The sequence below is a fragment of the Coturnix japonica genome, chromosome 1 (genome assembly GCF_054131305.1).
Source record: "Coturnix japonica strain WE chromosome 1, WE-NBRP24, whole genome shotgun sequence".
NCBI lineage: Eukaryota > Metazoa > Chordata > Aves > Galliformes > Phasianidae > Coturnix > Coturnix japonica.
Window position 1 is genome coordinate 11421915 of NC_140663.1, and position 15707 is coordinate 11437621.

General features: G+C 40.3%; 1 protein-coding gene across 2 annotated transcripts in view; it reads right to left on the minus strand.

Annotated features, from left to right (window-relative positions):
• RELN (reelin) overlaps nucleotides 1-15707 on the minus strand; it is a 250801-nt gene that overhangs the window by 19965 nt on the left and 215129 nt on the right. For both annotated transcript variants that reach the window (XM_015884323.3, XM_085513256.1), the window contains exons 42-49: nucleotides 14126-14346; nucleotides 12902-13049; nucleotides 8904-9162; nucleotides 7385-7634; nucleotides 6053-6221; nucleotides 3375-3515; nucleotides 1843-2020; nucleotides 433-626 (exon numbers count right to left, since the gene is read on the minus strand). In XM_015884323.3, coding sequence (XP_015739809.2) covers nucleotides 433-626; nucleotides 1843-2020; nucleotides 3375-3515; nucleotides 6053-6221; nucleotides 7385-7634; nucleotides 8904-9162; nucleotides 12902-13049; nucleotides 14126-14346 — 1560 coding nt within the window. The remainder of the gene's footprint in view (nucleotides 1-432; nucleotides 627-1842; nucleotides 2021-3374; nucleotides 3516-6052; nucleotides 6222-7384; nucleotides 7635-8903; nucleotides 9163-12901; nucleotides 13050-14125; nucleotides 14347-15707) is intronic.

Sequence of the window (15707 nt, forward strand, 5' to 3'; positions counted from 1 at the left end):
TTAAACTAATAAATGAGGAAAGGGTTCACCTATATCTATGCATGCTTTGAAACTCAGAGATGCCTGAAAAGAGTGCTTGAGTATAATGTAGACATCTTGATGGGTATCTGTAGAATACACCATTTTCTAACAAGTTCAAGGAGCTAGTCAGTAAGGAGCATGATTGTAATTGAAAGGAACTTGCAGAACAGGATCGTTGCAGCAGCTATCTTCCTACACTCATGGCCTTGCAGTTGAGCTAATGTTGATGCTCAAGCACATGGTTTAAAGCCATTCAGAAATGCCTGCAGCACTGGATAGACTCTGTCTGTCTCCTGAAGACCTGACATCCAGACCAAAGCAGTAATAAAAGAAATACGTTGTGACAAAACATTCAAAGCCACCTGACCTAGTGTAGGAAATTCTCTATGCAGAAGAAAAGCATTTACAAACCCAGGCTTGCTGAATTGGTCATAGAAAATTTCCATCAAGAGGCTCCAGGTAATTCCGCCATTCACAGAATACTCCAGCAGCACTCCTTGGTTGCGATTGTTAGGAGTTATCAGACATCCATACATGAAATAAAACTGGATGAATTCTGCATTGGTGAGATTCAGATCCACTGTAACTAACATACGGCTGCAGCCCTTAAAAGCAACGAAAAGTTATGTTGGCTGGTGCTTTCTGGTGAAACTTAGAATAAGTGTTAGATTACATGGTCACTGTTAATAAAATTACATATCGTAACATCTTCCAGAATAGCACAACTTCTACAAATTATAACAGCAGTAAACAGCAAAAGACTTTCTCTGAGAACAGTTTCAGTTATGTTCCATCTTAAAAATACCCACCCACGTTGCTCCTCGCACATACAGCTTTATAATATTAAGCCTCGTAAACTGTATTCACCTTTGTGCTGCATACAAGAGTTACAAAAATCCACATCTCCAATGTAGAACATGAGGTTCTCCACACAGAGTGGACGAACTGCTGATTGTGTGTTAATGGTTCAGCTGATGCAAATAATCAAACAGCACAGCAATTTTAATACACGTGCTTTCCAATAATGCTTTGTATATTTCACATACTTTGCTTACATTTAATTAGTGGTGCCTACTCAGACCTACTGGAAAGAACTGGAAATGCACTAATTCCATTATACTCCAGAAAACTTGCATCAATTTGCACCTAGTTATAAATGTGCATGAAAGAGCATAAGTTTTATGTTTCTAAAATACCATCCAGTCATTTTTATAGCCCAAGGCTATCAAAGCAAACTGCAATTCAGCAGCAGTCTGTGTTACGCAGCTATGAATGCAGCTAAAGCACAAGTAATTTTACTCCAAGTTTACGCTGAAAATAAATTAAAAAACCCAAAGAAATATTTGAAGGATGAGTTGACGCATGGACACATTTTCATGGAGCAAGTGCACGTTAGACACATGCAAATACTTCCCCTCTGCGTTTACCTCTGTGGGCTGATTAGAAGCAGCACCAAACTGTAGTCTCTGTGGAAAATTAAGTACTGCAAGGAGGCCATTATCAGTGGGTGGGTCTGAAAGTCAACAAACTTTGTGCTTAGATCCATCAGGCCCCACCACAGCTACTTTCAGGAGGCCTCCGTGCCATTACTCATTTCCCTGGCTGCAGGAAAACTGGGAAATGCCCAGATCATGGTATCTGCTTTGCTGGAGTCCCTCTGGCTGGCGCTGGTCTGTAGGACCTATCTGACTTTGCACTTAATCTAGACACAGGGTATAATTTTTTAATATGTTTTATATTTACTGTGTTAATATTTTTTAACACACTGCTCTTTATTTAAGTTCTTAGAGCTAAAGCAAGAAGTCTGTGCTGAATACACACCCCGCTGAAGTGAAGAGCCATCCCAGAGGCCACCGCTCCGCAGACCGTGCTCAGCTTGCCCCCATTCACTGTCAGCCAGTTCTGGTTGGACGGCGAGCGATTGAAGTTATCTTTCAGTTGTGTTGGAAGGGGAGTCTCTGGCTCATCACAGTAGAGCCCCCCCCAGTGCTCATCACAGCTGTGGAGGAAAACAAATGCAAAATTCAGCTGTTGAAGGCAATGCAGAGAGATTTGATCCACGTCGTGTTATCCCACATCAAGGTGAAATGTTGTTCCACACAGATTCTGTCTGCATCATTCACTAGCTCACCACCTGCATATGGGGGTTTCAAACATCTGCTACTTTTTGAAGTTGCGAGTATGAAACAAAAACGATTTTAGGAAAGACAGAATTAAGTAGATGCTTTTTCATTCTATCTTATAGTACAAAGTACTCCAACACAATGTCATCAGTAAAATACATTTTACTTTGATTTACAAAACTAAAAGGATGTGCCAAGCCTAAGAATGTCCAACTAATGTTAAATTTGCATGAGTTTCTGTAAAATCCTAATGGACAGATAATTTCCTGCTGTTCCTTTGTACAGTCCTCATTTTTTCTTTTTCCTCTTCTGAAAAACCTTGTAATGTCTTAAAATCTGGATAAAAGCACAGAAATGTGTTTCACTACTATATGTTATTTCAACAGAGATCATGCCTTCGTACTTCAGTACTGTTGGGGTAGAGGATAACACAGTTAACACATCTATTTTGCTATGGAACATATTTCTAGCAAACACAGTCACAATAAAATTATATCACCATTTTCCCATTTCTGTTACCATTTGTGACTGGAAAAGCAACACACCCATCTGGAAGGTATTTCTCTGTTGCCAAACAGAAAAATCTGGGGAGGTCTGGTTGTTGTTTGGTACATTTGCAAGGCTTTATGTGTGCCTCTAGATCAACAGACTGAGGATCAAACCAGCCTGCTGCCATGGGCAAATACACTTACGAAGCAAAGGCATCAGGCCATCAAGCCAACTAGTCCCAAGGCAAAAACTGGCCTTGTGAAGAGCTGGCATGTATCCTTCTGCTTAGCACATGTTCCACTACCAGCCCTGGAGCACCAGGAAGGATGAGGATGAAGGAGCAGGAGGAGGGCAAAGGGACAGACCCCTTGGGAACCAGAGATGACTTCTGGGCAGCTTTGGGACTGTATGACCACAGCAGAGTGTACGTCTTCAAGCAGGCCCTTCTTCTTCCTTTGTGAGAGGGGAGTCAAACTGCAACTTAGCCAACAGCAGAGGCAGTGTGTAAGGAAAGGACCAGCAGCATTGCTCTTGCTGTGCTAACAGGCAGAGATCTGCCAGAGCTAACCCCAGAACTTACTGAGCCCCATAAAATTTCTGTTTCCAAGTGGTCAAACACCCTGCTCAGCTTTAACTACGTCCATTTTCCTTTAAAAATTGTATCAAAACCTTTTCTATGATTTTGTTATAGTTACAGAGATGCTGCAGTGCTGTGTAGGACAGGGAAAAAAATACACTTACACACAGTTGTCTTGTGTGCACTTCCCATGGCCACTGCACATGTCTATACAACCATCTCCAATGTAGACGTTGTCAATTGCCCACGTCTGCTGCTTATCGAACGGAGCAGGCTGGTGCCAGCGGAAACGAGTTGCTTGAGACCTTTGGGAGAGAAAGGAAAACAGAAGGGTAATATTTCTAGGTAGCCCTTATTTTAACTGAAGAGAAATATCTGTCTTGTGGCTAGACTGCTCTTGGAAGATTTATTTGGTATCAGCATAACCTAGGGCTGATTCCTGATAGCAGAAAGGTCTCCCAGCGGCCAAGATGAGGGCTCCCCCTGAGCTGCACCAAAGCTGAAATGGCTGCAGTCACATAGTGCAGCTCTAGACAGAGGGTTGGCTCCTACACTATATATGTGAATAGTTCTGAAGAGACGAGCTTATGAAACTTTTCAAGGATAGTTTTAATTCAAAGAAATCAATGATTCGCCATGCAGCACTAGATGGCGGCATTGAACTTCATATAGTCTGCTTTTTTTCTAATCTCAGCTGCAAACCTCCAAACAAACAAACAGCAAAATCCCCCAGATTTATTCAGTGTAAAAGTAGACCCTTTACTGTAATGTTAATGTTACACTATGAATTATTTCTTAATAAATTTACTATGTGAAGTAAATGGAGAACAATTTTATCCTAAAAGAAATCTACTGCTGCGCTTACCAAATAATGTTTTCAAAAGAAATATTTAAATCATGAAGAATTCCTTGAGGACCGAAGAGAAGGTCCTATATCTCACTCTACCTACATTAGGTTTTGCACTTCACTAAGGTTACAGAACTGATGCTGTTGGGAGAAGCTTTGTGTTTGCATCTGCATTTTAAAATCAGCTCTAAGATATAACTAAACGTTCATTGTGTTCTGCAGGCCAAAGTTTATAGAGCGCTTGGGGGAACATGGGCCTTAAAAAGCTCTGCCATTATGGGTGCTGTGTGCCAGTCCAAGCTGTTCACCAGGTAGCCTGCAGGTCCCTAAAATATGCAGATACATGTAGTCAGAAATACATGTGCAATTTCCCAGCTTGAAGTAATTAAGTAGCATAAAAATTATATTGCGCCCTTACTAAAGGTGTACTTAACTTTACTATTAGCTGCACTATTCCTTATTCTAAAGCTTAACTTCTTTCTTGCTCGTGAGCTAAGGCTGTAATAACCTCTCTCACACAATCCCTATCTTACAATCTTTGGGAAACGGTATTACCTGAGCCAAGATGTGCAGTCATTGGACTGGAGAGAACAGCTTTTTCTTTTTTCCCCCTCAGAAGGGCATCAGACTTCTTTGACATACAGTGGTCAAAAAACCTCAGCCTTAAAGCACAGCTATGCATAAACCCGAGTAAATCTCAGGTGGGATATACTCTTCAGGTCCAAATTCAACTGGTTTGGAGCACCAGCCCCAGTTTTTATTTATCCTATGAAGCCCTAGAAAACCCTCCCTGCATGGGATTTACAGACTTCATACAAAGAGTGCCATGTTAATGGATTTTACAGACAGTACACAGTGAAGCACTGCAAGTGGGTTAGCAGAGGATATCATTGCTGGGAACAAGCCCCGCATGTACTATTAGTTGACATAAAGCACTGCAATGGAGATAGGGAAGAGTCTAGATGTCAAAACAGGAACAGAACACGGGCTGCCACTTTCAGAACTTGTGGCAACTGTATAGATCCTCTCAGTACAGTTGCTGAAAAATAAACGTCTCTATTTCCAAACCTGTATATGCAGTAGTTGGCATCTTTTGTAACTTCTCAAGCAGGAATAAGCTATGCCTGTGCTGTGAGTGCAGTTAGCTCAGCCTAGCCTAATGTTAGGAAATCGGGCTCAGCACTAGGAGAGAAGCTGGAAAACAAAGCTGTGCTGATGGCCTGATATCCATACTGGTTTGTTGGCAGGGCTCTACTTCGGGGTAGCTTTGCCTTGGTTTTATTGGGTGTGCTTGCATGGGGGACAGTCACAGCTAGCACTGCAAAACAGTGCATCAGGAAGGACAAGAACTGGAAGTCAGAACTACCCAGTTAGCTCTGTATAGATCTTCCTGGCAAAAACAAAACTGACAAGAACAAATTATCAAGCTGTTTCCAGGGTGTAATAGTGAAGTGTATGGCAGCACTGCAAACAGCAGCAGTCAGTGCTCCTTTCACTGCACAAAATGAAGCCTCCCAGTAAATCCTTAAGTTTTCTTACCCCAAAGACAAAAGAATGTACATCAAGGAAGAGGAGGTGAAAATGAGGCATGTGTAAAAACATGAGCATCAAAGTTGAGAGAGATGCAAAGGACACAAGGAATGCACAGAAAAACAAGAGGCCTGCAAAGCATTACTTTTAAAACACCAACTCATAGCCAACAACAGCAAGCACAGGATGTAGGTGGGGATTCAGATAATCCATATTAGCCATCAAAACAACCAAGTGTAGTGAGGATGCTGATGACATGAGACTCTTTCAAGAGCTCCCTCTGCTCCTGCCCTTCACAGGACAAGGCATACAAGAATTTCCTATTTCAAAATAAGTAGGAAAAGTAGCTCTACAAAAATAAATAAATAAATGGCAATGCACAATTATTTTAACACTAGAATGTTTCATTCTGCAATACACAGTCATGTATTAGGATTTATTCTGCAGTAAACCAGAAAGACATACCTAGTATAGGGAGGCAGAGGCAAAGTAATCCGGGTCCACTTGTTGAAAGTGTCTGATATGAGAATCCTCTGGAGATGGTATTTGTTGCATTCCACATTAGTGGGAAGACAGTCTCTCAAAATTGGGTGCCAGGTAATTCCAAGGTCCACGGAATACTCCAGTTCAATAGCTAAAGGTGGAAAAGTTGACATATTAGCTGAAGTAGAGGCCCGCATCAACCGGTCAGCTGGTAACCCCAGAGATCTTAAGTCACAAGACTACACTGACAAAACAACAACCCAAAGCTTTTCAAAACAGAAGCATGAAGGTAACCCCTTCAGTGGCTGTGCCAGTGGACGTGCTGCATGTTGCTGAGCAAGTGCAGCTCAGAAGGCTGCAGTACACAGCAGCCACCCAACGCAAAGGACTGCAGGTGCAAAGATAATCTGTCAAGTCACCAGGATTAATTCAAACCAATTTCTTGTAGCTGCTCTGTACAAGAAAGTGATGTGACAGCATAATGACCAGAAACTTCTTCGTTTTTCAGTCTGAATGATGAGACTCAGCTGGCTGTAATCTTTTGTAAAGCACAGCAACGCTCAAATTCAAACTTCTGACTTTTCAACAAGATGGTTTAGTCACATTTTCAATCCGCTCCAGACCAGACCATTTCAGTATCTGACATAAACAATTTTTAAATGAGTTTGTTAGTCAGTGAGCTTGTTTTCATTCAAACACAGCCTAGCCATATTAAACTGATGTATTCATTTCTCAGCAAGAATCAGCAATTTCTTTGTTTTGCTTATAAACTTTCATTATGAAAAACAAAGATTAGTCAAGCTCACAAAATACTTCAAGATAAACTTTTATGAAGACATTAAAAAGTAAATAAAAACAGGCACGAAACTGTAACTTGAAGTGAATGTTCCAGCTGCCAGGCATTCTGGCTCAGTAAAAAATGGAATGTGATTGCAGTGAGAGGGGTGGTAAATTTGTTATCTCTTTTTATTTGCTACTGAACCATTACTCTAATGCACAGAGAATGACCCTTAATCACTTGTTCCCAAGCAGTGGATACAACACCGTGGCAGTGGGATTGGAGTAAGACAGCTGATAGTCTTTTTCATACATGAGTTGAACTGCAACTTAACTGTCCAGAGGGAAAAACACACCTTAGTTTTGACTTAGGTTTCTGACACCAGCAATAAATGCTGATCACAATTCCTGACAGAAATATGTAGTTTCCCTTTGTTTCTCAGTTCTTGTTATGATGGGTAATGGAACAAGAACACAAGTGAATTTTCCTGTACAAGAGAAGAAGAGAAAGTGCAGGATCTACTAAGAATTAATTACCATAGCAGGAGTCTGTGACAGAGCAGGATGCTGCAAAATCTATTTGCAAGAAAGAGTCTTCATTGACAACGATGTCTGTGGTTACAACATAGCGGGTGCTTGCTTTCTCGATGAATACCAAAGCATCTCCAGTAGACCCACAGACTGGCATTTTTGTTCCACCAGGATGGAGCAGCCACTTTCTACTATCCAGCGTAGTGAAGTCATCTTCTAATACTGTATTGCCAGAGATGTTTCCTCCAATAAGAATCTGAAATGTCATACAATGAATTGTTATTGAAATGAAACCATGTTTAGTCTTTGCAAATGCATGTGACAGAAAGTCCTGTGGGAGGTAAAGATTTAGTGATCTATGCACATGTATTCTGTTGGTCCAAAATGGACAGATTTACTTTGTGTTTTAGGTTGTAAGGGGGTATAGACCTTTCCTGTAGAGGGATCCTAAAGAGATTGTCTTAGCTTAGGGAAATGAAATTCATCCTGGATGAGGCAAAAACTACTCACTGAAGTGAATGTTGGTAGGAGCAAAATGACTACACTGACATTTTTCCTACTGACCGTTGAGCTCTACCATAATCTGGGGCACTATTATCTGATTGCATCTGATGATTGAAATGGGGAAACATTCTGTTTTAGCAGTGGCTAAAACAGAGATGAGGATTTTACTACTGAATAAGTAAAGCAGAAGTAATTCTTATTTGCAATTCTGCATTTGATTACTGATTGTCCTGAACAAATATAACTAACTAAATTCAATGAAGACAGAGGAATGAAAGAATAAGGCCTTTATTTTTCATTTTTAAATGGATGAATGGGAAGTAAAATTAAACACCATTAAATGTGGCTAGAAGGTCAGCATCTGTTTTCTTCCTAACTAAATGCTGTGAAAAATATTCATAAATATTTAAACAAATTCAACTGAGACAGTCCAAGAACACTATTTTTGGTGCAAGGACGTCAGTGGAATTTCTTGAGATTTACACCAAGTCATACGAAGCAATGTAATCTGGTGTACAGAAGTCAAATATGAAAGCAAACTTCTACTGCATGGATGTGAATTGAAGTTTTTCTATAGCTTTTTCTACCACATTCTGCCAAGGAAATTCCATATTCATATAGATTCAAAATAGTAGACATTTTCTTACTGGACCTGGATTTTGCATGCTAAGGATGACTGCAATGTGACCAAGTGGCTCTAACTATGTATAAAAGACCTTCCTAGCTCCAAAATAGACATTTGGTACACAACTTGGAAACAATGCATTAAAAACACAAACTTAGCAAACAGTAATTGTGCTTCTACCACAGATTAGTATAATCTTGGAATATATTTGTAAAACTCATTTTTGGATGACCCAGAGAAATGACATAAGGCAACAAAAGGGAAACATTGAGACAACACAGTATGTGTTATATCATATAACTGTGTTATATACATAAATATATACGCATTCCATGTATATATTTATATAAGTAAGTTTATGTTAAAAAACAAACAAACAAAAAAAAGAGTTCCTACCTGATCAATGACCCAGGGACTGTAGAAATGCCCATTCTCAGATGGCTGCCACCAGCGAAGTCGAGTGGAGCTGGAACGAGCCTTCATGGGGATTTCCAGGGCAATGTATCGTCCCACGTTGCTGGAGTTGCTGAAGAGGAACTCCTGGAGAAGGCTCCATGTGAGACCACCATTGAGAGAATACTGCAGAAGAACAGGCTGGCTTCTGGGGTCTGGAACCCCCTTACCGCATCCCAATCGCATGAAGAACTGCACAAACCTAACAATGGGAGGAATTACTGTAAAGGTTTCTTTTCTTCAACATCCTACACAGCAAACCAGAGTGATAAGCCTCATAATTCCTTGGAATAACAGTTAGCCATAGGACACCTTATGATTTTAGACAGGCAGGTGGGATGGCAAAAATTCCTTTTGTCTGTGTGGTAGTTTATCAGGTGCTGAACAAAGCTGCTCATTCATGTTGTGAGCTTTTGTCTGTGTAGCAGATGGTGCTGCAAGTACCAGAAATGGAATCCTGGGTGAAAGTTCTATCCTGTAACCTCTGAGTACAGATTTTAGTGGCAGAAAAGCTACAGTGCTCTAACTCTATCTGACAGAGAAAATTCGCAGCTACAAAGTACTATTTTTCAACATATTCACCACCATTATCTACGTGTTTTTGCCAGCAAGAACAAGAGCTCACATGCTGTGCTTGTAAAATTCTGCAACAGCAGAGATGAGCCACTGTTACTTGTAGCACTGCTGAAATGCCCCACGAACCACCTCACTGTACTCACACCCACTGTATGGTCTCCATAAATGCTCAGCAAGTGTCAATGAATGTCAATAAGTGCCATTATTTCCACATAGAGGCATTCAGCGACACACCTTTGCTTCATCCACATTCCCACATCAGATGCCATTCGGTCACACTGCCCCTCTGCTGCCATCCATCACATCAACATCATATAATGGGATATTGGGTGGAGGGTTCAGCCTCTACTACCATCCCACCAACATCTGTCTCTGAAGTTTCGGATCAACAGAATAAAACATGAGGCATTACTTTTGGAACAGCCCTCATAGATCATATTTTGCTATGAATTTGCTGAAATGCTTTAATATAAAATAAAATCCTCAATTTTCCAGTAGCACAAACTAGCAAGAATCAGGATAGGACAACAAAGCATCTTTCACTCAGGGACCATTTTGTCCATTTAGTCAGCATGGGAAATTTGTCTAAATCACACCACTTAAATGTGCTGCCTTCCCTGAAGCCAGCTGTAGACACCCAGGGACACGAATGCTTTCATCCTCTTTTTAATTGGCTACTCCAAAGAGGTACAATAGATAGACCTGTATCAAGCTGTGAAATTCTTCCTGTTAGCTGGTGCTTATAAATAGCACTCCAAAGCAATTGGAGTGGGGGAACCACTGTTGCAATGATATTTACCCATCTGACTTGCAGGGATATTACAAGTTTTAATTCATGTTTGCACAGCTCTTGTTCAGCTTTAAAGCGCTCTATCTGTTCTAATTATGATTGCATTAGAGCTGCCTGGCTCATGGTTAAATGAAACCCTGCACGCAAGTTTTGTATCAAAAGTGCTGTTTGGTTTTGATCTGCAGGTAGATACCCTGGCATTGGGAGCTGCAGAGGTGCTGAGGAGACAATGCCTCAATAAAACACCAGATCCACAAGTCAATTAATTCTAGTGTTCACTGCGACTCACCGTTCTCTTGGTGCTATATATATCCTCTTTTGCTATAGATTAAATCTACCTCCACATCCCAGACGTAACACATTGCTTCTGCTGCAAAACAGTACTGCGGACCCTCATGGATCGACATAGCATCTATAGTGGATTGGACTCACTGCTGGTAAGCCTTTGTTCCTCTTCAGACTCTCTCTGACTGACACATTATTTAATGGAAATAAACCCAGGTGGACTTTTCTCTGTTGAATCTGCTCCCAGTGGGTTAATATTCTTTCATCTGCATTTTTACTAGTGTAGTAACAACTTACTCCAAAATAGGTAACATAATGTTTAACCATCTTCATTAAAAAGATAGTAGATTTAAATATCTCTTGTCTCACCCCAAAGTTATTTCACAAAGGTTCTGCCTGTTTTGGAAAGGATAAGCAAAGTTTTCTTATCGATCTAATAATGCTGAAATGCATCAATATTCCAGCAATTCAGAACTGATATTTGATCAGATGTGATACCTAAAATGTACCATCTCTACTGATACTTCACGCTGTGTAGTTTCAGCTGCTGTTATCACTTTAATGGCAAGATACTGTCCCCCATTTTAAATACTTTAAAACGTAGAGATGATGGTGGTGGATACTGGACTGGGGAGTCCATTTGATTTAAATTCCCCCATGCAGAGTGGCACACAGCACTGACAGCACTGCTCAGCTGTGTATTTCAGGAGATCTCTAAGAAGAAAAGCGAAGGGCTTTTAATGTGATTACTGAGTCCGGCACTCTTTAAAAGATCTGTTAGAAATGCTGGTTCTTGCTGGTTTCTGTCATTCCTGGCATAAATAGAAACCTTTCCCCAGGCCCCAGGCAGAACTTGGCATATCTGTATCAAAGCCAAATCTGCTGAGCTGTTTTGCAGGTGGCCGACAAAGTCAGCCTGAAAATGAAGTAAATGCCACTGCTTTTCCTTTAGGTTTCTACAGAGCAGTCCACAGCAACGCCTTTACAGCCTGCCTTGCAGTTCAGAGGAGGACATACAGTTATTTGTTGATAACTGTTATTTTTCATGGCATACACAAGAAATGAAACATACTGCTCTGTTTTCCTTTTATTGGGACAGGAGCCATTTATCTCCATGTAACACCTTGAGGTCAATATATGCAAATCCAGCTACATACTTTCATGGAAAAGAGATAAATTACGTCCCTTTGAACACGAGCAATTACAAAATCATGTCATTTAGTCTAATGGAGCAACTTACAGGATCCCTTGTCTCTTTTATTAGACAATCTTTAATATCAGAATGGCCTAGGAAATCAAGTTACTGTAGCATATTGATGTGTGTGTTCACTAAGTTCTGAAAGAAGTTTGCTTTGAGTAATCTCCTAAATTCAGTACAGGGATCTCAACTATCGCACTTCACTGAAGGTCAGCTAATTGCTTATCTAAAAGTGTAATGGTCTGAAATTAGGCTCCCTTATCGATCATGAGGCTCTTCATTGAAACCATTATTTAGAGGCTCAATGCTAATTAAGACAAGAAGGCAAAAAGAGATAAACTGCCTGTTAAAGTGTTTCTCACATAGCATTAGAAAGGAAAAGGGAGCTTGCAAGGTACCCGTGGTAAAAAGTAATAACCTAAGGATAGAAGCTAAGATACAAAATAAATCAGAAAACAACCCCTATTTGTCAGCACACACACAACTAGGATGTGATTAGGATGTGGTTGAATTTATATGAGTGCGACATTTTTTATGTGGCTTGTTGAGCACGTCTCTCTCATTAAATACCTCCTCTCTGGTCCACATGGTCTCTAAATACAGTAGAAGTGTTTGTTTTTTCAGTTGCTGTATAGCTGGTGACAGCTTGATGGGAATTTCTCAGTGAATTATTGGAAACAAATGTGCACAATAAGAAGAAATTAAGCTTCAGAAATGAAACAATTATGAGCTGATGAATGTAACAGTTATACTGGCAGCAGATCCTCCTGTTTCCACAATGGCTCTTAATACAACAAATATGACAAGCAGAGCGTATGACATACAAACAATTGCCCATGTTATCCATTTAAGAAATAAAAGCATGAACTATTGAAGATGATTGAAGGAAAAAAAGTAGCATTTAAATGGTTAATCCCACTCAAGTTCAAGTTAAATTTAAAATGGTAACAGTGTTTTAAAAAGGAGAATGTGCTAGAGTAAAGAAGGCAGACTGTATCAGCTTGCCTTTACCACAGAAGTATCACATATGTCTTATTCCTCAGTATAGTATTTCTTCAGTGACATTCTGAAAGGACTTAAAAATTGTGTTACCTTGCTTGTGACAAATCTAGGTCTCGAGTCATCAGCATACGTAAGCCTTCCTCGTTAAAGAAAAGGTTGTTTCCTCCAGACATGATGCCACATTTCCTTGATGGCTTTCCACCACTCACAAGCAGGAATCTATCAGACTCCAGCTGACCTGAATACACAGTAAATACATATTTATGATTTACTCTGAAGTGCTCCCACTGCAGGAGAACTATTTCCAGAGGAAGAGAGCTAAATTAAACATAACATGCAGATTGAACGAACATTCATGCCAGTGTTTCTGAGTCAATGCTTTCTAGAAAACTGCCACAATTCAAAGCCAAAAATAAACTGTAAACAGAAGTATTAAGTTTGGGACCTTAGCCTCCAGTTTTTCACAGGATTTCCTATTTCTCTTCATTTTTTTGTACGACGACAGCAACATATCCATCCACCACAATAGGGAAACTTTGCATGCCATATGCTAGCATGTGATCTAGGGCTGGTGAAACTTGAAATGAACAGTAGCACCTATGAATGGAGGATTTTGCTTCCCAGGTGCTACTTCATTCAAAGTTCTTGCAATGCTTGTTTGTAAGGGAATCCTCGAGGTGTTTTTAGAGGTATTTGCATGGATGCTGCTTATACTCGGGTACTTGAGGGGCTCTGAGTTTCTTCCTGGCTATTTCCACTCAGGGTCCTGCTCTGCTGTTCATGCAGAGGTATGAGGTGTGCTTTGAAACAATGTTTGCAGTGTGAAGGCCACTCAAATTTCCCTTGTAGTGAGAAACTGCATAGCCCTGATGCCCTTCTATTTCCTTCACTTGCACGTGTGCTGTCTGTGCTGAAGTCAAACCACCCAACTGTATGTACTTGAACAATAAATATACATTTTGTTAGAATTAGACTGACATACCTCTTTCAAAAAATATTGTATACCAACACTTCCTTCTACAATTATTTTTTTTCACGTGTAGAATTTTAAGAAAATCCATTTCAGTGAAGATTTTATATTCCAGCATGAAAAACTAAGCAAGGAGTCAGATACTTCACAAAAGGCAAATGATAGCCATCAGATGCTCAGAAACCATGCTTAAGAATTACATTTAAAGAAGTTCGTAGTTTCACAGAGTAAATCAAATTGAGAAGCATGCAGAAGGTGAGGAAGATGGTACTATTTCATCCCTTCAGCCCTTAATTCCACTAAGACATACAGGCAAAATTCATGCTAAAAATGAAAAGAGATACCTTCAAAATCATCCTTAAGGAAATCAGGATTCTTGGTACTTATTTTGCAGGTTGGCCCAGAGTACCCTGGGTCACAGATGCACTTTGTGCCATTGATGCAGCTGCCGTGCCCACTGCACATCTCCTCACACTGCGGACCGATGTACACATTGTCAATGGCCCATGTCACTGGCTGGGATCCAGCGGGATAAAATCCTTGGTACCATCTGAACCTTGCCAACCTGAAAAGGTGTAAAGTGTACTTAATTCAAGCGATGGGGTTTTCATTTTTTTCTTTGTATACCCAATACAAAGAAAATTGCTATATCCAATTCCTTCATCTTGTCATCTTCATGCTGACATTCAGTGCAAATACCAACAGAAATAGAAAAAAAACCCCAAACATTATTCATTTGCTGTAATTCCAAAACTGAATGTCAGACTTGAAAATGGGATTTGAAATCCAACCACTCTTCTCACTGTCATTCTTGGGGAGGATAACTGGCTACAGTCAGATGGATTTCCTTCTGCCTTGGTTTACAGCATCTGGGTCAGACCAGGCCACTTCCATCCTCTCCTGGAGAATGAAATCCTGCTTCACACTGCTACCTTGCCTCCAGGGTGGACTACCTGTGGAACTGGGCTGGCAAAATCTCAACCTCAGTTACATGGACAGAAAACACGATCTGCCATGTCACGGGGTATTCAGCTTGCTTTCAGGCAGCTTAATCTTAAAACAGACTGATAGTGCAAGATGTTAATTTAAACTATATTCTCCTTTGGGTTCTGGCCTGTCATTTTTAATTTGCTGCCTAAGTACTACTTGCACCAATGCTGCTTGTAAAGAGGAACAGACAGGGGAAGGAGGAAAAACAAACTGAGCAGGGGAAAAGCACATGAGAGACTAATATTATTCCCACATGAGGAAATGTTTCAAAGGAGGAAGGAAACTAAAAGGGTAAAAAGGGAAAAGATCTTAATTGCATTACATGTTTTATACAGCTTGTTAGAAACCAAATGCTGCAGATGAATCAATAGCACAGGCAGCTGACAAGAGTTTGGCTTTTTATTTGCTTAAAAGGAGTCTTGACAATGTAATTCAGGTGGTACGAGGTAATTGATCAGTGAGGATACTGCTAGCAGTTTCAAGAGAGATACCCATAAACCAGCATCCTGCTGGGAGTAAAAAGACATTGTTTTTATCATGCTCAGTGTTTAAGGATGTAAGTGTGAAGTTGGAAATGTTTCAGATTCTTCTCTAGAGGAAATTTCTGTCCCTTGGGTTGGATTCATTCCACCCATGTAAATTTCTTGTCTCAGCCTCCCTGCTGGTCTGAATGAAGTGTGCGTTGTAACTGAAGCAGAGGGTTAAATGCTGGTTTTGATGAAGCCAGCAGGAGTTTCTTCACTGATCCAACATGTCCAGGTGTTTTCCTTCAGGGCCCAGCTGGAGAACTGATTCTTAGTTACAGCTATCTGCTTGGTACACACATTGATTTCTGAAACAACACATGTAGTGGAAATAACTGAAAATATCTTCATTTAAATAAATCATTTGACATCTTGGGGATGAAAACACTGGTTCTTTTAAGCATTACACAAA